This window comes from Centruroides vittatus, unplaced genomic scaffold (assembly GCF_030686945.1).
Source record: "Centruroides vittatus isolate TY-2023 unplaced genomic scaffold, ASM3068694v2 scaffold_1014, whole genome shotgun sequence".
Lineage (NCBI taxonomy): Eukaryota > Metazoa > Arthropoda > Arachnida > Scorpiones > Buthidae > Centruroides > Centruroides vittatus.
The window spans coordinates 76,194-100,262 of record NW_027122665.1 but is presented as its reverse complement, the minus strand read 5'-3'; the positions used below and the strand labels follow the sequence as shown (position 1 = coordinate 100,262).

At 33.9% G+C, this 24,069-nt stretch overlaps 1 protein-coding gene across 1 annotated transcript; it reads right to left on the bottom strand.

Annotated features, from left to right (window-relative positions):
* Nucleotides 1–9,338: 9,338 nt before the first annotated feature.
* On the bottom strand, nt 9,339–23,951 carry MED11 (mediator complex subunit 11). Its single transcript, XM_067283649.1, has 3 exons — nt 23,845–23,951; nt 12,002–12,142; nt 9,339–9,621 (listed from the first exon to the last, which is right to left on the bottom strand). The coding sequence occupies exons 1-3, from the start codon at nt 23,918–23,920 to the stop codon at nt 9,455–9,457; spliced, it is 384 nt and encodes a 127-aa protein (XP_067139750.1). The 5' UTR covers nt 23,921–23,951; the 3' UTR covers nt 9,339–9,454.
* Nucleotides 23,952–24,069: the final 118 nt, after the last annotated feature.

Here is a 24,069-nt window from a genome sequence, read left to right as displayed (position 1 = left end):
AATCCAAAAATAAAGATTTTTAATAATACATACAAATTAAGTTTTACATAAAAACAGATTTAAAAGAAATCATGTACACACTTTTTAAAATATTCTATTGTTATTACAATTTTTAAAATACGATTTCCATATATTGTAAAGTTTTATTCGTTTCTTTTTAATAAACGATTCTTTCTTTCTGTGAGTATCGGGGGTTAAGCATCAAAGCTTAACCCGCGGATAAGTCGATAAGGTGTCGGCGATATACAAGTAATCACCCACTTAATTTATCAAATAAATTTAATGAAAACATTAACTAAATGGTAACATACAAAGAGAAATATAAAATAGGACGTTGGAGGAGAGATGTCGGCATTCGAGGCATTTAAGGGAACTAATCCCTTTTTAATTTCCGAATTAGATATAACTAACTCGCGGTCAATGGAGGGGGAGAGAGAGAAAGGTTTTAAGTAAATAAATCTAAGTTTACCTCGCTGTTCGTCTTTGCCTAGATGCGTAGAGTGAACGGAGTTGATGGTGTTGACCAGCCGTTGTCAGCTTGTTCGGACGCCGCCCCGACAATTGGGTGCGAGCCCCTTTTATACCATTTTTGAGGAGTGAGAACTGTCATACTGTCGATGATTTGTACGCGCACCTGTTAGTCGGGCTAGTGTCTAGATCTAGCTAGTACGGACCACGTGCAATCGGGAAGTTTGTCTGATGACAGCTCTCACCCATCAATTAGCATCTAACTGACAATAATTTCTACAAAATAGTAAACAGTCTTGATATTGTTTATATCAAATGTCGCGCTCGACGACGATCGAGGCAATTTATTGCACTTTTGTTTAGATTTTAATATACATTTGTTGCGGCCACGTGTCACGTGTAGCCAAAGAGGGATGAGAAACATCGTCTTTTCCCGTCTTGTAAACTCTATCGTCTATCGTCAAACAAATGGTGGTTTTTTCTCTTATTGATATACAGTATAGTTCAACAACTATTTCGAGAAGATCGTCTTGGTCGTTGCCATCACATTTCTTTAATTTACTGTCGGTAGTGAAGTTTTTATTACTAGCATAGATGACATATCAGGATAGATTCTGAAGTGGAAATAAATAGTATTAACATTTCTTACATGAAAAATATTACTATTTAATTAAAATTAATCATCACTTTTTACTATTTATTAAATTATTATATAAAAGTTAATTATACTATAAATAAACTATTTTGTATATTCCATTTTACCTAAACATGTATATTTTAAAAAGTTATATAGGAGTCACGTGACTGGTACCTCGTACGAGACACCATAGGTACGAAAGCGAAGTCACGTGACCGGAAATGACGTACGCTAGTCGTGTGTGCTACATACTTAAAAGCGAGTCTTCGCCGCGAGTTAGCAGAGCGACGCGCGTTTGCAGTGCGACGCGCGTTAGCAGAGCGACGCGCGCCGCGATCATCGCGCGGCCCGATTTTGGGGGGGCTATATCTCGCGAAGGGTCGCCCGTAGGGGTGTGGTTCATTAGACATTATTTGATCGCACAGGGGGGGTCTACAATTTGGGGGGGTTCCCCCCCCTTCCCGCCAACCCCTTACTCTTACCTGTCTTAAAAATTCTAAACGTAATGTATTTTCTACATGAAACGCTTTTTTACTAGAGCAGAGCGGCGTTTATTTATTTATTTTTAGTTTCTATATAAAGAAAAGAACATCTCCGTTAATATATCCTTAAAATAAAAAAAATAATAGAAAATAAAATATAAAACATGATGGTATTGATATAATACGTACAATACGTGTTATCTTTATTACATATTGTTAGTCGCCATTATTCAATTAAGAAGACAATGCTTCGCGAAAAGATGTTGAAAGCCTTAGGATCGTTTATAAATTTAAATCAAAAAGTGTTAAATTAGGCACTTTTCAGTTAGCTTTACTTTGTGTCTGATCGAAATAAATACGCACTGGCTGACATTTAAAAACTTAATGCTCGAATTTTCTTGTATAGTTCGTTCAAGCCAAGAAGACACTAGAAAAGAATGTGACGTAGAAAACTAGAAATGTTCAGTACATTCAAAAATCAAATAAAACTGGATGTTATAGCTTTAGTGCCGCTTTACTTATCTATTTTAAACCAGTAGTGCAGTGGTTTCCAACCTTTTTGTACCTGCGCCCCCCTTTAAACAAAAAAAATTGTTGTGCCCCCCTAATTTTTCTAACAATCTAATTTCATAAATACTCAACTGATATTATAATTTATTTAATGGGCTACAAAATAATATACAATATTATGTAAAAATATATATAAAAAAAATAATTATTTATTATAAGAAATAATAATTTTAAATGTAATAAAAACAAATCTTACAAAAATACAAAAAAAGAATATATAATTAATACAACATTATAAAAATTTAATGCGATGGTTGAGCAGCATGCCCCCTTGCAACAGCTTGGCGCCCCCCCCTAGGGGGCGCGCCCCACAGGTTGGAAACCACTGCAGTAGTGATTAAATAATGGCAGTCATATTTATATCTAAGTCGTGTCCTAATGGGATTAAAATTCTAATCGTAAACTGGAAAAATTTATTAAATAAAATTTTTTAAAATGTTAATTTAATAAAACATTATTGTGTATTTTCCAAATGGAAACATACTACCGTAATTGTAATTGGCGGAGAAGCAAAATATAAAGAATATTTATATTTGATTGTTTACTCTTTCCGTTCTGTGATTATCAAAAGGGCCTTTCTGTTATGCAAAAACCGTGGGTTCGGTGACCGGGTGGTGAAGAACGGGACCTGACATATCCAGGACGGACCACCCAAGGAAAAGTTCCCCACTACGCAATTTCTCATTAAAGAGATAGGATCAAAGATCTCTTTGGACTCCGAAAGAACGTTCTATAATTTATAACAAATATTTATTTTCTGTTTTTTAATTCTTTCCTCCCATCGGGCATCAAGAGAGCCTGTAGAACAAGTCCATTACGGGTTAGGCCAGACCCACAATGGGGCGGTCGGATGGTGAGGGACGGGATTCGTTATATCCGGAGCAGATCATCCTCCAAAAATTCCTGTGTTCATTGACCCGTTCGGATTCGATCTCGGGTTTCCCAGAGCAGTCACATTAATTGTTCGGACATCTATCTGTCTGTAACAAATATTGTTTTTTAAAATATTTGTTACAGACAGACAGAAACAAATACACAAAACTCTCAACAAAAAAATATAAAAAATAAACTAAATGTATAATAAATTATTTAAAATTTTGCATTATAAATGCCAGAGGGGGCCCGAATTACCTGAACTCCTAGGGACCTAGCCATGGGTTAATACAACCCTGGCAGTTACCGAGTGGATAAAACCTTTGAACACTGGTAGTTAGTCGCGGGTTTGCGTCAGACCAATCAGACCAACGCCTTGGACACATGGAATTTTCCGGGTTTTCTTCATGTGTGTAACATCTAAATGGGGAGGATTCCCTTTGGTAGATCGTCCATATATTGTGTTGCCAAACCGAACCTTCAACCATTCTGTGGGATAGTAGGAAATGAGGGGATAATCCAGTTTTGCTTCTCGAACCGTTCCTCCGAACTGCTTAGAATATGTTTCACTGAATGGATTACAAATGGAAAACATCATTACTTCGAATGTGGAAACTTAATAGCGGAAGTGACACACGAAATCACATTAATCTCAAGGTAGTTAGTTCCTACTAAAGTGGTTAGTTCTGACTTGGAGCTACCCACCTTTAGCAGAAACAGCGTTAGATTTTTCTACGGTTAATAGTTTCTTGCCTCAGAAATTAACGAAAACAGCCGTTTTTTCACCATTAAATCCCAAAATGTCGTCTTTGAGATACCGTTTCCATATTCTTATAATCTGAAGCCGTCATTTCAATTTTCGTCAGACGCTAAACGCGAGAATTTAAATTCGATTTAACCAGGAGGTCGTGCCTCTTCCCGGACTTCCGTCGGCGGAAGGCCGAGTCCGGAAGAGGATACCGCTTCCTCTCGTCCCCTAGTCGATTAAATGTCGAAGATCCGATCGTTCTGTGATTGTTTCCGCGAATTGCCATTATCTTCGCTCTCGCAGTTACTCCTTTAAGACAGACGCGAAACTACTGGGGGGTTTGAGGGAGAGCTGCGTCCTCTATGCTTGAAAATTCCGCTGAATAATAGTCAAAATTACATCACCAAAAACATAATGCATTTTTTCGGAATTACAATAGTATAAAGAAAGGGCATTAGGGGTGGGAAGAGAGTCAACTCTCTTCATTAACTCTATATTAAGTATCAATATCGGCCATTGGTATTAATCGACAAATCAACGTCCATGTTCCCAATGATAAATATGTAAATAAGGCCTTGGCGCCATACGACAATTTTCTATTTTTCAAAAGGACGAATTGCTTTTGGTTCGGGAAATACGTAAAGTTGGATTTAAGTTCTTCCTGTAGCGTCTAGCAAAAGTGATGTTCACATCCATCTACTGGAAGCTTTGGGCAGCGTAGTATGACGTCAAATCGACGTCATTAAGTTGTAAGCTACACACGAATGTAAATCCAGCTTAAGCAGGAAACGTAACACCTGCAATACGATTCCGCTTACGATTAGAAATTTTCGTTGATAAACGCGATGTGACTGGCAGCGTCGTAACTAGTCTTTTATGCGGCCGGTGCGAGCTTCTGTAACTACGCCCCAAAACTATGATATAAAACTTGGTCCAGGTCATTTCTACGCCCCCCAGGGTCTACGCCCTGTGCCTAGGCACCGCCCTAGTTACAGCACTGGTGACTGGACGAATCTTTTAAATCGAATTCTAGGAATAAGTTTGTTTTACATTATTCCCGTTAGAGCGCTGCGATCGGTTTTTTTCACCTCTGTATGGGTGCGTTCTTTAATAGCGGTCGTTTCGCGTCGCCGCTACTACGGGAGTGCGCTGCTGTTTGTAGGTATTTAGGAACGACGGTGAAAGAAAGAAAGACGGCAGCGCCCGCACTATCGATAGTATGGTGATGGAGGAATCTATAATTCTAAAATATGAGCTTTTAAAGGCAAAATAATGGTCCCAATTGTAAAATTTAACCATAAAATGGATTATTTGTTGAAAGAGCATTCAAAATAGCCACGAAAAAAATTAGAATGCTGGCTACCATTGGAAAAAAATTCGAAAAGACACATCGCCGCGTGCACTAACATGCGCTTTCACAACTTCTAAATTTTCATTCATAAAACCACATAATGGACCCCGAAACGAAACTATCTGAGCCATGGAGGACGCCGTTTTGCTTTCCACCATAAACTACTGCTACAAACGGCCGTTTTTGCCGTTCGACGGCGCACTCCCACTGGAATTTAGGAACGCGTTCCGCTGGAATTTTTAAACGGATGTCGCTCGCGAGGAGTTACGCGGAGGAATAAAAGAACGCACCCTATGTTTAGTCTCGGGTTATGCGAATAACAACACGGAAGTGTTGACAATAGGTCCATTCTAGTATGCATCAGTCTCAGTCACAACCAATGTATCGGCGAACAGTTTAACAAGCTTCTACTGGAATGTCTGGCAAACAAGATGGCGGAAGCAAACAGCGTTCTATTGGTATTTGCAGACTTATTTTGTCAAAATAATTTTGGATTAATACAGATGAATAGTAAAAATGATGATCATTACTGCTACTGTTTCTATGTAGCCTAAAAGAAATTCTCTCTATACAAAAACAACGTCTCATACTCCATTTTCAAGCGGTCTTCTACTTGCTACACAACCCATGTATTTCAATTATACATATTATTAAAAAGAATTTAAATCATCGTCAAATAATCTTATATTTAATTAATTACAACGTACAGGATTGAATAAGATTACATGCTAACCGTCTTAATCCATTTTTATCATTATCTTATAAAGTCGCTAAATATAACCATGGAGGCGGCCATATTGTTTCATCGGAGTTCCACCATATCCACGATGAGTGCGATGCGCATCCATTGCTACACCGGTGAACATCGCGGTTCACCTATGCGCTGTTTGATGCATACTGGAATGTACCCACTATCATATGAAATCTGCAGAAAACTTTCCAGGAGGGAGGCAAAGTTTGCAGACAAATAATTACATCAATAAATTTTTATTTATTTATTTAATTTTTGGGTTTTCTACGACAGTCTCTGTTCCCATTGACTAAATGCGTTAGTGACACCTGACAGTTCAATGTCGCTACTTGCACAACTCGTATCTAGATACCCTGATTGGGTTACTTAACTTTAAAATACATTAATTGCAGTTAGAGGCATAACTAAGGGTGGTCAGAGTGGGCATGTGCCCTGGGCAACAACCATTTAATTCTAAGAACTCATTTTGGAGCTTTGGGAGCTCCAAAATGAGTTCTTAGAATTAAAAGCCCGTAGAATTTTCTTCTTAAATAATGTTGAATTGAGCACCAGGTATGAGGTTTGCCCCTGGCACCAAAACTATTTTGTACGGCTCTGATTATAGTAGTCATCATCACATGCATCATACGGATAAAAGATTAATATCAAAAATTTTAGAATTACCCTTCTTGAGCCTCTTAAGAAAATGAAACTAAAATGGTGCACGAAAATTTGTTGTGTCTTCTCAGTTGCCATGTTTGCAAAGACATGTTAAATTTACTTATGTGGAAATCGTTTTTGATATAAGACGTAGGGCCATCATCTGGGAGACAGTAGTCTCTATGTTGGATAATCTCTCTTCTGTTCCCATTAATTGTAGGATTGATGGGATATGGTGATGCGCACACATGGGTCTCTCTCCAGGCAAAACTTTATGAGAAACTGATGCCTATTTAGGTGCAAGATACCCGAAGAAAACCTTGAAAAGTCTGCATTCCCAATCCACTGGTGAGGTGCAAGCCCTCGACAAACTATCAGTGTTCTGTGATTTCTATCTATTTGGCAACAGGTGTGCGCTGTTCCCAATAAGCCACAGCAGAGAATTGCTTTGACTCCTAGTGCCCAAATTATATAGTGTATTCACTCTAGGATAAACACTGATTGTATTTCTAGATAATATCAGTAAATTGATATGCAAATACAGACATTATGAAATGGATATGACTACTTGGGGGACATTGCAGTTTTATTCTTTTTGCAATAACAGAGACAGAGGATTGGGAATAATACCCTTATGCCACCAGATGATATCTAGATTGAAGATAACTGCAGGAATGTTTGGAATGTCTATTTGGTAATTTGGTTCCTGAATTTGTCAATTTGGTGTATGAATTGAATTGTGCTCATCAGTTTTTGCATTACAGAGATAGCTGATTATTATTATTAATAGTAGGTTTTTTTCGTTTTTAACTCATTCCACCCTGTAGGCACTAAGAAGTCCTGTTTCTTAGCAAGCTCAGTATGGATTCAGCTAGTTCCACAATGGGATGGCCTTGTGGTAAGTGACAGGACCTGACCACCCATGAAAAACTCCTTTGGAGGTTCCCCAAAGAAGCAGGCAGACGCCTTAACTGTCTCGGACATCCAGCCTTCCAATTTAGAATTCTCTATCAATGTTTGTTAATGCTAGGACTATTGCCTCTTTTGATTTCAATTTATTTTCCATTTAGTTGCTTTTTCTTGAGTTATTTAAATTTGCAACTTCTTCTTTTAATATATGATACCATCAAATGGGAACATAGCGACCAGGGATATCAAATGCTTGATATATGACTCAGGTAAAGCAGGCTCCTTTTGCCATTTTTTCTTTGAAATGAAATACATAAAATGTTTCTTTATTAATAAATAGCAGTCTTAAAGATTTTATTTGCTGTTAGTTCAGAATGACTCAGATTGACTTAGAAATTTTGTGAGATGACTTGGCCCAGATATGTCATACCCTTTTACAACAACAGGCCATTATGAATGTGGGCCCACTTGAGTTCACTAAGAGCATGTACAGAGGCCTTCTTAGTGTCCACAGGACTGAGTTAAAGAATTTTTTTTAAATATATTAGCAGCTTTATGTATGTTCAGAATGGCCATAAAGTTGGAAAGTGTCAGCCTAAAATGATGGAAAAGCTGCCTTGACAAACCATGTTCATTGTAATTTTCAATGAGCATTGAACATATATAAAGTAATATATCAGTAAACAATTTATTACTATTAGGTCTATTCATCTATGTTTCTAGGTATTATGACCATCCATGAGTATATATTCAGTTTTGTAAAATATTACATAGAAAAGATATGATTACATTACAGAAGTCTTGAAAGAACAACATTATCGTGATTTGATAGGTGCCATTTTTTACAAAATTTTCATTTGAAATGTTTGTACTAATTAACAAAGGTATTTGTTGGTTTATAAAAAACAATTTGAGATACCTGCAGCGAATAAGAATGAATCTCTCAACAGCTTAAAGTGAGATGTGCATGGTGAGAGATTCCAAGAGTCGTCATCTCTTGGAATCAAGAGTATTCTGTCTTTTAATTCAATGTGTATAAAAAATTGATTCATCATTTAAATCTCTTCTATTAATATGCTGATTAATGAACAAAAACAATGCAGAGTCTATGTAAAATTCATAGAAAACTTGTTTTCTTTTAATAAAAAAAGATAATGTTGGCTAATAACATGTAATTTTATGTTATGCCTCTTATAACATTTTTTAGCTGTACATTTTTAGAACATTTTTTGGCCTGAAGAAGGATATGTATCAACTAAAATGTATAGCATTAAAGGTTTATAAAAAAAATTGATTTTATGGTCTTGGTTTTTAGTTAAAAACTGTTCTAAGAGGCATAACATAAAATTACATTATTAGCCAACATAACGTTTTGTAAATAAAAAAGACACAAAGTTTTCTAAGAAAAAAACTGTCCCCTAAGTCAATAACTTTTAGAAATGTAATATTCATATTCAGCATTCGACTATGGATTTCTTATTAGTGCTCCAGTAGTGAGATATCAAAGTTGAATCAATTGGGGTAATGCGTCATGTGATATATATATATATATATTTATGGTTCAAGGCTCGGCATCAAATCAAACTGTAAAACTATGTAGACTCCAAGTATTTTACAGATTACAAGAAATTATTATTGTCTAGGGATGAGTTTTCTACTATAAAAACTGATAATAACTCTAAAATATTTTTGTATGCTCCAAAACTAATGAAGAAGATTTGTCTTTTATGTGATAAAATGTAAATTAAACTAATTAGACGTTTATTTATATTTTTAAGATATGAATTGGGAGTGAGGAGATTGATTTAAATTAAATATAACCAACATGGATAATTGAATATTGAGCACTCTACACAAGCATTATAAGAAAATAGCAAATGTGAAAGTTATTTGAATAAACAATAATTAAATTAACATTTGAAAAAACTTTATTTGCATATTTCAAATTTAAAAGTTATTCAGATTTTAAAATTTTCTGTAAAAAAATCAAAAGTCTTTGTGCCTTAAATAGAAAAAATATATTCCTTCACGTGTTTAGGGGTTGCTGTCGTAATGCCGATTGTCTGCTGGCTTGTTGATGTTGATTTTTAATTCTTTCTAAATCGGTGAGTCTGGATCGCGCGTGCTCCAATCTGTGCCATGCCATATGCATCACTTTCTGAGTGGCGTAACTAGAACCTTCATGAGCTTGTCCTGGAAAAATTTTATAATCTTTATTCACTAGTAAATAAATATTTTATATGAATAATACTAGTTCTCTAACAGCAGTTTTAATCACTTTATAAACATTTTACATGTTGTTCTCTTAAATGTCAATAAATATCAATAAACAAATCTCTTATTTAAGAAAATTTAAAACGTAAATTATAAAATAGTCCCCATTTTCTTTTCTTACTTTCAATATTTGAAAGAATAATTCTCCAAAAATATTTTAAAAAATTAAAGATTGACTTTAAAGATAATACCGGTATCTATATTTAAATTTATGGTGTACAACATTATGAGATTTTTTTTCCGTTTGTCTTTTGATTTCACCATCTATCTTCATATTATACTTTTAAATAAACAATAAACTAGTTGATTAAAATATAAAATAATACTCTACTAAAATATATATTTAAAAGAAATAATTAGTCATTTTTTAAGCTAGGTTCACATTGGCTCAGAACAGCCATGAAATGGATATGAACTCCAGTCTCCTTTCAGAGAGCATTTAACTAGTTAATAAGCATGTGAATGTATATCATTCTTATCAAATTACTATTTATATTACAAGGGTCACTCTGCATAGTGACAAAATTGCCAACTGGCAATATTTTAATATAAATAACAGAAAATGATAGTCCTGAACACTGTATTAGATTATGCTACATTATAGAACATTTGTTTCTTAGTGTTATTCAATTTGCATTTATCTGTTACAGTGGTTCACATGCAAAGTTTCTGAGTAACTAAACTTTGCATATGAACTGTGAACAAATGAAGTTGCACAGTTTAGTTTCTGAGTAACACAGTGCAAAGTTTAGTTTCTGAGTAACTAAACTTTGCACTGTGAACAAATGAAATGAACACTAACCGAAGCAAACTATTGTGTGCATCATATTATGTGACACAAACTGAGTTAGAACATGATTGGTTAAAAAGGTTTTGAACACAGTTGTGAAAAGTTGAATGGCTGAACAAAGTGAAGTTTGGCAAAAGTTGGTTACCGACTCAGTGAAGAAGAGAGCAGATGTTTGTGTCCATTGTTCTAGCCCTAAACTCAGTTGCATGATGACTGCAGTGGTCTGCCCTGAGGACAGTATCAGGCAGGGAGTTTAATGGGGACAGTACATCTGTCAAAAGTTGAGGTGTTCTTAATTGAGAAAAATATGAGAAAGTCTGCAATTATGTGGCATACATCACATACTAGAATAATTCTAAAGTTTTAAATCTTAAAATGATAAACATTCAATATGGATCATGTTTCAGATGCAACATCATGCTGTTAATTGAATTATGTTACATTTTCCTCAATAAGTTTCTACAGATATTACAACTCTGATGATACATGGCATGACAAGGATGGCCTACATTCATGTATCTCTAGAACAGGGACTCCAGAAGTCAATAAGACATTTTTAGAGTTGGTTGAAAATAGTTTGGAATTAATTTGCGCACTGTTAAATAGATCTTATCTATGGAAATTGCATGTAGATTGATATTGGCTCATCAGATTTATTTATTAATTATTATTATTAACTGTATTAACAAAAAAAGAAGATAAAAATTTGAAGGAGTAGACAGCAAAAGAAGTTGCAGAGTGAGGTATGATGATTTAAGCAATTTGTCCTTAAACAAGAAGCCAACTCAGCAACATAATTTTCTAGAATTAAGACAAATCATTACGATAGTAAAATGTCATAGATAAAGATTTGCTATGAAAAGTACAAGTGAAAATTGGTTATCAATTTGGTTTGTGATAAGCAACAGAATGCTCACATTGAACAAAATTCAACTTCTACATCAGACTGGATTGATATATACAATAATTACACCATAAAAACCTTAAATCACAAGTAAAGAATTTTTATAAACTTAATTTTCAGAGAATTCTTTCAATCTACTACTAAGATCACCTTTGGGTGGTCTTTAACATTCCAAAATTGGAATTCAGTTGTAAACTAATTCTCTTTAAATATATTTTAAAAGATAATTTTTATACATAATTATGTTTAGAATGTTTTTTCTTTCCTTCTTATATTATACCCATACTCAGCACCAATGTAATGTATTATCTACAATTGATAGCTGTTAGTTATTGATGTTATTTGAGTGTACACTTTTTCTCTTGTAATTTAAATGATAATTTTTAAATTGAATGTGCCTCACAATACAGTATTTATGTTTTGAATGTTTTCTATCCTTTTTGTAATACATCACTGTTCTTAATTACATTCCAATTTTGGAATGTTCAGACCTGAAGATGACCTTATTAGTTGATCAAAAATGTTTGTCTGGAAATTAAGTATATTGAAGAATTGCAATTTTATATTACCGTATCTGAGAACAGAAGAAAAAAAGTCAAACTTACCTGTAGATACTTGCGTAAGATAAGTGATGTGTTTCGAAAGACTATTTTCAACATTTTCCAATGTTTTTAAAAATGTAGATGTATGAGTATCGACTTGCTTCATACTCGGTTTCTCCTTACTTAATTCTAATATAGCTTGACCTTTTTAAGACAGAATAAAAAATTAGAAACATATTTCAAATAAAACTGCAATAAAGTGTTGAATAACAAAAAAAAATAATTAAAAATATTTTTTATTTGTTACTATAAACTACAATGATTTGATATCAAATGCAAAAAAAGTTTAAATTACATCATAGAATGACTTAATAATAAGATAGAAGCATTAAATTTAAAACTATTTTTACATTCGTTATAATTAAAATATTGTTAATATATGCATAGATTTTCATTAATTTAAATTTGTTTGAATTTGGATTCATGTTTCTATCGAGGAGCATTCACATTTAAATGCATTTAATTACATATTTAACATTTTAAACCAAGACTATGCTTAACTTGCAGAAAATTATAGCCTTGTAATAAGATGGCGTTGATTATATTTTAAATTTTATTTCATACATATTAACTAATTGAAATTGGTTCATACTTTTACTTTTAATTTGAATTTATACATTGTCATCACAGTCTTACTACATATACAGGGTGTATCAGAATGACATCTTAAAAATTTGAGGGATTGTAGAGGATGAAATTTTGAACATTTTGATATAAGGAATCCATAGCCGGAAATGTGATATAAAGTTTCTACAGTGGTAGGAAGTGCTTGACCGCCCTTCACTTTGGTAGCTACCCTTCCGTCCATTGACGGCATGTTATTGTTCTTGACTTCTTCCTACGAAGTTATGTAAAGTCCCTTGTGAACGCAACACCTGTAGGAACAGTTCGTGAGCTTACAGAGTGCATCTTTACAGCATTTAATACCATCAGAGGGGAGCGTGGCATCTTACAGAGAGTCAGACAAAACATGGTTCGTCGTTGCGTATGATGTAACAAATTTGGTGGTCGTCAGAACATTTACTCTAAAGTAGTGCAGTCACTGATTCGTTGTACAGTTTGATTGTACTCTACTGTTTTGTCAATAAAACTTGTCATAAATACTGTATTCTGCTGTTTCATTCAGCATACTGACCGCAAAGTGCAAAGTGAGAAACTTTATATCACATTTCCGGCTATGGGTTTCTTATATCAAAACGTTCAAAATTTCATCTTCTACAATCCCCCAAATTTTTAAAACGTCATTCTGATACACCCTGTATATTTGATATTTTATTTTAGATTCATTTCAATGATTATCTGGAAAATGCTTTCAAAATACCAGGAACAGTAGTTGGAACCTTAGGATTTATTTCAAAATTAGTTTATTTCTTTTACAGGTGCCAAATAAGGAGATATAAATTCAAGTTATTTTGACATGGAGACCCAGAGCTGGTGTGAAGTTGCCAAAGAGTCTAACAGGCTTCATCCAGACTTCCCATCAATCAAACATTGTAGTCCTGTTAAACTCTTTGGCTCCTGATGGAACATGCATTTTTACAACAACTACATTTGAATTCAAATTTTTCCTTTAGAACAATCTGTTGAAATTTCTAGTAATTCTCTCTTTCTATAAAATGATTCTCCAAAAACTATTTAGAAGCTATCTTTCAATTTTAGCAAATATATTCTTTACAGTAAATAAGAGCTAAGCAGTTGGACTCAAGCTCTTATTAGACAAAGTCTATATGCAATTTTCTTTGTAAAATCAACAATTGTGCTGTTAACAACGATTATTTACTGCTTATACAATTATTCTCACTACTACAACTGCTAGTACAATTATTCTTGTCAAATTACCACCCTAAACTTGTTTTGACTCAAGGTAGCTCTTCCAGATAATGGGTATTATTTTACCATTTATTATCATTACTATATGTAATAAATTATGCCACAAAGTTGTCAAATGGCAGCTATGGCATATTCAGATCTCAGTAAGAGATAGAAGCAGTCTACCATCATCATGATTTTCAGCACCTCTTTGGCCGATGATTGACCAAGGAGTATCTGAAGGTATTCATAAAATCTAGTAAGTGTTCCTAGTGTACTCATTACTACTAGGATAATTCTCATTGTCACATTCCATCATATATTAATCTCTATTTCTAGATCTTTGTATTTGTTGAGTTTCTACATTTCTTTCAGTATAATGTTTAGGTCATATGGGATAGTTACATTGACCAGCAAGATGTTTTATTCAATCAAACTTACAACACTAATATACACCATTAGCATTCATATTTTTTCCCCAATGATGTATTAAATGATATATTATGTGGTTAATCAATACCTTTGGCCCCAAACCTTTCATATCTGGTGTTAGTTTTCATCTATCTGACTCCGTTCTCAAGATCAATGAAAGACAGACAGACGGATGGATGACAGTGGAAATGTATAGGTCTGCAATCTGAAAAATTGCACCCCAACAATCACTCAATAAAAAAAACAAGAAATAATGCTATAAATTCCAAATAGCACAATTAAAACTATACTTTATATCAACTCTACTATTTACTTTTTTAATTAACTGGTTGGAATCAGCAATTTCACATAGTATAGCCCAATAATTCATACAGTAATTGCTTCAATAGATCACTTAATCATCTACATACAACCTTGTATAGCAGCAGAAAGGTTTATTAAACAAAACAGTCTGTAACAGCTGGAATGTAGATAAATTATTAAACTGGGAAAAACTAATTTTTTGGTCATATTTAATGATATTCATCAGGTTTGACATTCAATTACAAATACTAACAGAAATATTCAAACACCAAACAAGGTTTAGATATAAAAATTAAAAGGTCATTGAATATGACAAATCTTGTGTGCAATACCATATGTATAACTTCAATGTCACTACAAATTTCTCACTGCTCAGTAAGTTTTTGGACACCCTGTATTATCAGAGAGGTTGTGGCCAACGTTTTCATCGCAAAAAAGTAAATGTCAGACATTCAGCGCCGCCATCCTGTAAGCATAGAAGTTTGACAATGGCATATGGAATGTCAGTGGAATCATGCTCGATGTTCCAAATGCCATTGTTGAACTTCTAGGCTTACAGGATGGCGGCACTGAATGTCTGACGTTCACGTTTTTGTGATGAAAACGTTGGCTGCAACCTCTCTATTCCTAAACTATAGCTTAAGTTCTATAAAAACAGTGAAAACACCTTATATATATACTGTGTGGTTCCAGGTTAGACTATTATCAAGCTTAAGTTCTTCAAATATCTTTCAAAATATTGCTAATTTTAAGGTTTATTTATGAATTCAGGCTTGTGTCATCATCTAGACTTTTTGCTTTAAGTGTTCTGTTAAAAATTTTTATAATTAAAAGCGTACAACTTTAAAAAGTACAAGAACCACTGCTTTAATATATTAGAACATATAGATTAATCAATTATTTTCTAAATTTTATTATCAAAAAAATATTTTGTTTTTGTTATATAAATTATATGGCAAATGGGCTCTAATATTTCTATAAAAATATTTAAAATGAACATTTACAAATATTTTTGAAATGTCAAGAAATGCAAAAAAATTAGGGGTTTATCTGTATATATGGATGTTAGTGTCTGGGGAACCTGATTTTGTTCACCCATTCTGAAGTTTAATAATTCCCATGTTTTTTGTTGAAAATTTCTGAAATTTTGCAGGGAGGTTTGTGTATTAGGGGGATTGATGCTATTAAATTTTGGTGGTTAAAGGTCAAGGAAGTTGAGAAATATAGGGGAATTGTGTGTCATCTTGAGTGGGTCGGACTTAACGAAGATTTTACTTGTTAATAGAATTTTACAATTTTCTATAAAACTTCTACCCTCAAAATTAAACTTTTTCCCATTTTATAATAATTAATTACATAAAAAGTTTTTTTAAATAAAATATTATAACAGATAATACTACAAACAGTTTTAAATGCTGGTGCCAGGAAAGTTAAATCTAATCACACACTACAAAAGTCTCTATTCACTACTTTAAATCCTGGTATGCATTTTGGCCTTTACAATGGCTCTCTGCTGGTCTGTAATTTTCTCAACAATAGATATATTGATACTTATTCTATTGTTCACCTTTGACATGAAGTTGCCTGACTAATGATCAACATTGACAACAATGTAAAATAACTTATATCCAAAATAATATAAAATTCTGTTATGTAAATCTGGATAAGCATTTCAGGAATTTTTCAGGAATAGTCTGTCTCAGATATTTCAGACTCTGTCTGTCACTACCTAACTGCATCCATCATGGGCCTGGCCAAACCCACGATGGGTATGATTAAAACGGCCCACTTAGTTCCACAAAACCTTTGTTAAAACAGTTTTAATAGATATTAAATTTCTGTGGCTTTTGTGAACTTAAATAATCAGTTGAAAAATTCATTAAATAAGTTATTTTAGTTATATCAATCTTTCATCCAAATATCAAAAATGATTTATCATGTTAAATTAATTGCAATTATTATTCCAATTTCACAAACATTAAAATAACTTATAAACAGTACTAGTAGAATCATAAAGCAATATTTTACGCTTGCCAGAGGTCGTTGATACCCAGTTAAAATTGTATGTCATCCTTACACAAGCAAAAAAATCAAAAGAGATCACAAGCCCAGCAATGACCTTCTGAGAGATTGACTTTCTAAAATTTGTTTCTTGTAGTGCCAAATAACTTATAAACATCAAAATTGAACTTTATCCTAAAATAATGTTTAAATTTAATGTTATCCTCTGTATGAGAGAAAACTAAAAAATGCATATATAACACATGGCATATTGCCAACATGAGATTACAGTAGAGAGTCGAAAATTGGAATCAATTGGGGACTGGGGTGGTTCAGATTAGTCATTTGTTCCGATTACCAATTATGTACGAAAAAATATATTAACCTGTCCGATGTTCAAATTTTTCTCCGTTGCGTGTCGCTTCGTGTTAAATTTACGTCGATTTTATGCCTAACGAAAATTTTTATAATAATAATCGAGGCTATCGTATCGTTGAAAATTATACTTTAGAAGTAAATCTAGTATCAAAAACGTTCAATTCGGCACGACACAGTCCGACTGAAAATCGTTCCGATTACCAGGGTTCCGATTGACGACTCTCTACTATATTCACTACTATATACTTGGAGCATGTGGTTAATACCGTGCAATATTTTCTAGCAAAAATAAACTGTTTCTTATACATATCTTATTTATTCTAATAAATAGCACACTGTAACTTGTCAACTTGCACCTGTGCTGTTTATTAGAATATGCTTACTATTAGAAGGTGGCTATTATTTCTATTCTTGGGAATTGAATGAGATTATTATCTGAATTACATAACAATTATAGATATCGTATTAAAGTTGATAACAGCTAAAATAAAATGATACAATTGCAAATGTGAATGACACTGTTGGGACCTTAACATAACTGTAGAGCATGCCCATAGGATTGAAAAATTCAAAGGAACCTCTATAATACTACTCAGACACCTTATACCTCTGAGAAATTATTAATTTAATTATGCAAACGTTTTCCACCTGTTCCACAGGTCATCTTCAAGCAATTTCTTACTTCTGGAATGTTATCTCATGCAGGTTCGAATATATATGAGCACGATATTTCAAAATTTTTAAAAAACCGTTGGAACATTCCATGTAAAATTTAAAATATAAACAATAATAAAAACATTAATAAAATTGATTCAATAAACATATTGATCCGCTAAATAATAATTTAAGGGACGTAAACTAACATAATATATATCTATATTTTTATAGGGGATGAGGATATGCTATATGCTTGATTAAATGGGGTGTTTGTCAATCATGAATTTCCACGCAGTTGGCAAATTCGTTGCGTCTTTATAGTTCAAACATCTACCTGTTGTCCCTGATTTGTATATTTCAAATTTTTCCATGGTTAATGCTAACGATGGTGAGCGTACTTGTTGGATAACTTTGGCTTCATTCCAATTAATTACTGATCCCTCAGTTTGTGCCATTTTTGATAAGGTGGTAGTGCAGTGCCCTTTACTGATGTCATACATATGTTCTTTTAGTCTTTTGTTTAAGCCTCTGTTAGTGACTCCTATGTATTCTTTATTCAGGTCCAATTGATCATTTTCGTATGGGATTTTATAGACCCCAGAGCATTCATCCGCTTTTGTGCTATCTTTGTCGTTCCTGAGGGACACTGTAGATGGTGGGTGCGCGCTTATAAATCAGCTTTGCATTCTTACATTTGGCTATTTCCTTCATTATCGTGGACAATCCTTCTCTGTACGTGAATTTAGTTATTTCCCCGTTTGCATTCCCTTTCGGTTTCTTTTTATTAGGTGTTATGTAAGAGTTTATTAGGTTATCGACTAATGATTTTTTAAATCCTAGGGTTTTTGCAATGGTTCTAATTCTATTCAACTCTTGTATTCTGTCATACACGTTGGAGCAATAGGCAAATGCTCTTCTAATAATGGCCCTAAACGCCGATAGTTTGTAAGTGGGCGGATCGTTTGATGTGGAGGGAATGTATAGTGGGTCATGCGTGGGTTTGATATATACTTTCGTAGATAAGGAACCTTCTTTAAATGTAACATACTAGATATCCTATGGAAAACGAAAAGTTACTACATTTTTTGAATGCGATGAATTCGAATAACCATGGCCTGATGCTAAAACTGGAACAGCTCAGCACAACAGAAGTACATTTTTTGGATATCAGTGTTACATTTAAAGAAGGTTCCTTATTTACGAAAGTATATATCAAACCCACGCATGACCCACTATACATTCCCTCCACATCAAACGATCCGCCCACTTACAAACTATCGGCGTTTAGGGCCATTATTAGAAGAGCATTTGCCTATTGCTCCAACGTGTATGACAGAATACAAGAGTTGAATAGAATTAGAACCATTGCAAAAACCCTAGGATTTAAAAAATCATTAGTCGATAACCTAATAAACTCTTACATAACACCTAATAAAAAGAAACCGAAAGGGAATGCAAACGGGGAAATAACTAAATTCACGTACAGAGAAGGATTGTCCACGATAATGAAGGAAATAGCCAAATGTAAGAATGCAAAGCTGATTTATAAGCGCGCACCCACCATCTACAGTGTCCTCAGGAACGACAAAGATAGCACAAAAGCGGATGAATGCTCTGGGGTCTATAAAATCCCATACGAAAATGATCAATTGGACCTGAATAAAGAATACATAGGAGTCACTAACAGAGGCTTAAACAAAAGACTAAAAGAACATATGTATGACATCAGTAAAGGGCACTGCACTACCACCTTATCAAAAATGGCACAAACTGAGGGATCAGTAATTAATTGGAATGAAGCCAAAGTTATCCAACAAGTACGCTCACCATCGTTAGCATTAACCATGGAAAAATTTGAAATATACAAATCAGGGACAACAGGTAGATGTTTGAACTATAAAGACGCAACGAATTTGCCAACTGCGTGGAAATTCATGATTGACAAACACCCCATTTAATCAAGCATATAGCATATCCTCATCCCCTATAAAAATATAGATATATATTATGTTAGTTTACGTCCCTTAAATTATTATTTAGCGGATCAATATGTTTATTGAATCAATTTTATTAATGTTTTTATTATTGTTTATATTTTAAATTTTACATGGAATGTTCCAACGGTTTTTTAAAAATTTTGAAATATCGTGCTCATATATATTCGAACCTGCACGAGATAACATTCCAGAAGTAAGAAATTGCTTGAAGATGACCTGTGGAACAGGTGGAAAACGTTTGCATAATTAAATTAATAATTTCTCAGAGGTATAAGGTGTCTGAGTAGTATTGTTTTAAAACTCTGAGCATTTTATTCGAGTATAGAAATGGCATCACCGGCCGCATTGTATAGGAGCTACAGGAAGATAGCAGTTAAAATGATAAGAATGGATACCAAGTTGGAATTCCTGAAGGAATGCAAATTAAATGGGGTGTACCCGATGTCAATATTTCGGATCAAACTGCCAGAAGAATGCAAATCAGTAAGAAGAAGAATACAAGAGATTTGCTTAAATAGGTCAGTCAGACACACCAAGAATATAAGGTATAAAACTCTAAATAAAATTATTCAACTAGAGAATCAAATAAATGTACAGGACCGCAGTGTGCTTGTGGATATCAACGCGGGTGTTACCAAATTAACGGACAAACTACAACATAAATTAAGAATGAAGTATAAGAAAAAATTTAGTTGGTTATGTGCCAAGCAAATAAAGAAGATTACAAAGGAAAAGCCAGTTCCGTATATATTATGGCACCAGATATCGATTCCACCGGATGTTAAAAGCGTACTAGAAAAAGGCCCCAACTATGCCCTGGACAATACCAAAGACTGGAAAAACACCATGGCAGAAATTGAAAGAGGAATCAGAGGCATGGAAGAAGGGAACAAAGACTATTTTCGTTGGAAAACAACCCTTAAGAGCATGAACCAAAGACCAAGGCAAACAGAGGTGAAACAAATTAAGCGCACGAAACGGTGGTTGGCCGACAACAACTTAATATTGACACGAGCAGACAAAAGCAAACATTTAGTAATAATGGATAAGCGACATTATGTCAACACACTGGAAGAATATATAAGAAATACAGAATGCGAAAGGGTGGATCATAATATAATTGATAACCTAGACAGGAAGGTCAAAAAATTACAGAAATCACCAATCACCAAAATACTTCCATTTCTCAAAGGAACAAGTGTAACAGGCCCAAGTGTACCGAGACTCTTCGGATTCGCTAAAACGCATAAAGATAAAAAGCAGATTAGACCAGTGGTTGAAAAGCACAAAGGACCAACTTACAAACTAGAAAAGAACCTACATAGATATTTGTCCGAGCACATTGAGAATAACCAATATGTCACAAAGAACCCGTTGAACGTGGTTAACGATCTCCAAAACATATCTTTAGTAGAAGAAGAAATTGCTTCAGTTATGGATTTCGAAAATCTATATCCATCAATTAAACTGGATGCATGTTTTCAAGCTTTGGTGGACACCCTCAGCACGTTAGACCCAAGGGTAACAGCCTACCCCGAAGACATGAAACTACTGGCTGACCTAATATGTTACCATTCAGTGTTCGCTTTCGATGGCAAGATTTATAAGCAAAAGAAAGGTGTGCCCATGGGCAGCCCAATGTCTGGGCTACTGTGTGAATTGGTGATACGTAAGTTGGAGCAAACTACTATTAGAACATTTAAAGATGATATCGTTTTATACAAACGATACGTCGACGACATACTAATTGTATGGAAAAAAGACGAAAAGATACAACATTTTTTGAATGCGATGAATTCGAATAACCATGGCCTGATGCTAAAACTGGAACAGCTCAGCACAACAGAAGTACATTTTTTGGATATCAGTGTTACATTTAAAGAAGGTTCCTTATCTACGAAAGTATATATCAAACCCACGCATGACCCACTATACATTCCCTCCACATCAAACGATCCGCCCACTTACAAACTATCGGCGTTTAGGGCCATTATTAGAAGAGCATTTGCCTATTGCTCCAACGTGTATGACAGAATACAAGAGTTGAATAGAATTAGAACCATTGCAAAAACCCTAGGATTTAAAAAATCAATAGTCGAAAACCTAATAAACTCTTACATAACACCTAATAAAAAGAAACCGAAAGGGAATGCAAACGGGGAAATAACTAAATTCACGTACAGAGAAGGATTGTCCACGATAATGAAGGAAATAGCCAAATGTAAGAATGCAAAGCTGATTTATAAGCGCGCACCCACCATCTACAGTGTCCTCAGGAACGACAAAGATAGCACAAAAGCGGATGAATGCTCTGGGGTCTATAAAATCCCATACGAAAATGATCAATTGGACCTGAATAAAGAATACATAGGAGTCACTAACAGAGGCTTAAACAAAAGACTAAAAGAACATATGTATGACATCAGTAAAGGGCACTGCACTACCACCTTATCAAAAATGGCACAAACTGAGGGATCAGTAATTAATTGGAATGAAGCCAAAGTTATCCAACAAGTACGCTCACCATCGTTAGCATTAACCATGGAAAAATTTGAAATATACAAATCAGGGACAACAGGTAGATGTTTGAACTATAAAGACGCAACGAATTTGCCAACTGCGTGGAAATTCATGATTGACAAACACCCCATTTAATCAAGCATATAGCATATCCTCATCCCCTATAAAAATATAGATATATATTATGTTAGTTTACGTCCCTTAAATTATTATTTAGCGGATCAATATGTTTATTGAATCAATTTTATTAATGTTTTTATTATTGTTTATATTTTAAATTTTACATGGAATGTTCCAACGGTTTTTTAAAAAATTTTGAAATATCGTGCTCATATATATTCGAACCTGCACGAGATAACATTCCAGAAGTAAGAAATTGCTTGAAGATGACCTGTGGAACAGGTGGAAAACGTTTGCATAATTAAATTAATAATTTCTCAGAGGTATAAGGTGTCTGAGTAGTATTGTTTTAAAACTCTGAGCATTTTATTCGAGTATAGGAACCTCTATATGTGACCCTTCACAAGACATAGCCCCCCAAAATCAGCCTACTTCCAGGTGCTGTAGAGAGTTGTGTTGGGCACTTCACAAGCCTATTGCATGTTTAACAGACAGCCCAGCATAGTGGTCAGTTATTCTAATGATATTTATTGGTAAAGAATAAAAAGAAATCTGACATGCAACCCTTTATGAGATATTCAGCTTCAAACGTGGAATCCTAATGGTGCCAGTTCTGGTTGCCATCTTGTTTGCAAATGTCACATTTGCAAGTTATGTTTTAGGCACAGTAATCAATGCCTTTAACATAAAAAATAAATGCATTAACTTCTATTGACTTAAAGCAGTTTTTACCTTGAAACAGTACTATGCACCACCTGTCACTCAACTTTATATTAGTACTATAGTCTGTCTATAGAAAGAATCGACTTGATATTGACCAATGAGCATCAGCCATCGATGACTTAGTTGTGGCAAGTTACTTCCTCATTTGTTAAACACATCAGTGCCATTATAAACAGTGTTACGAAAGCTTCACGTTCTGTTGTTAAATGTATGATTCTATACAGTTATGCTATAAAAAATTAACAAAATTAATGGAAAAGCCATTCTGCCATCTAGTGAGGAAAAATAAAATAAATTTCACACATTGCCTGACATATTAAGCAAAATGTGCCGATTCGTTTAACCGAAACATCATGTCTGCTGCTCTCAAGTTGATTCCTTCCATAGACAGACTATAACACATGAAAAAACTGACCTTTGGAGGCAAATACCTCGCAAAGGATCACATGTACAGTACAAGTATGGTTTCTTTGAGTTTTTTTGCTCCAATGGGCATGCTCTACAGCTCTGTTAAGGTCCCAAAAGCAACATTCACATCTGCAATCTCATCCATAAAATAACTCTGGAAATCATGGAACGTTTTAGAAATATAGTGGGAAAAAACAGCCACTAAATACCTGAAATTTAAAGAAAACTTATTTAATAAATCTAGTCACATGGTCACGTGACGCTCAATTTAACTTTTAATGGTGAAATATAAATTATAACAGCGTAGATATCTTTAATAGCTAACGTGATACGTTTAATACTAATTAAAATAACATTTTTACATTTAAATGATTGACCCCGTGTGAATTTTATTTTCTTGGCTTATACTTTAAATATATAAGAGGAGTTTTATACTGAAACAGTCTTAAATTTAATCGGTCACTTAGTATAATTATAAATTAATAAGCAATCTTCTACCTCCACTCTGCAAAGCACTGGCAATATCTTTTTCTATCGATTCCAACTGTTTCAATCTATCCATAGGCGCAGACATTTTTAATTTTCAAGCGACACCTAGCGACGAGTTTAAATACGGTTTTATTAAATTAACGCGTAAATGAAAAATTAATCAAAAATATGTTTTAAAGTTTATATTAATAATTCGCATTAAATTTTATTATATATTTAATTATAAAATATGAT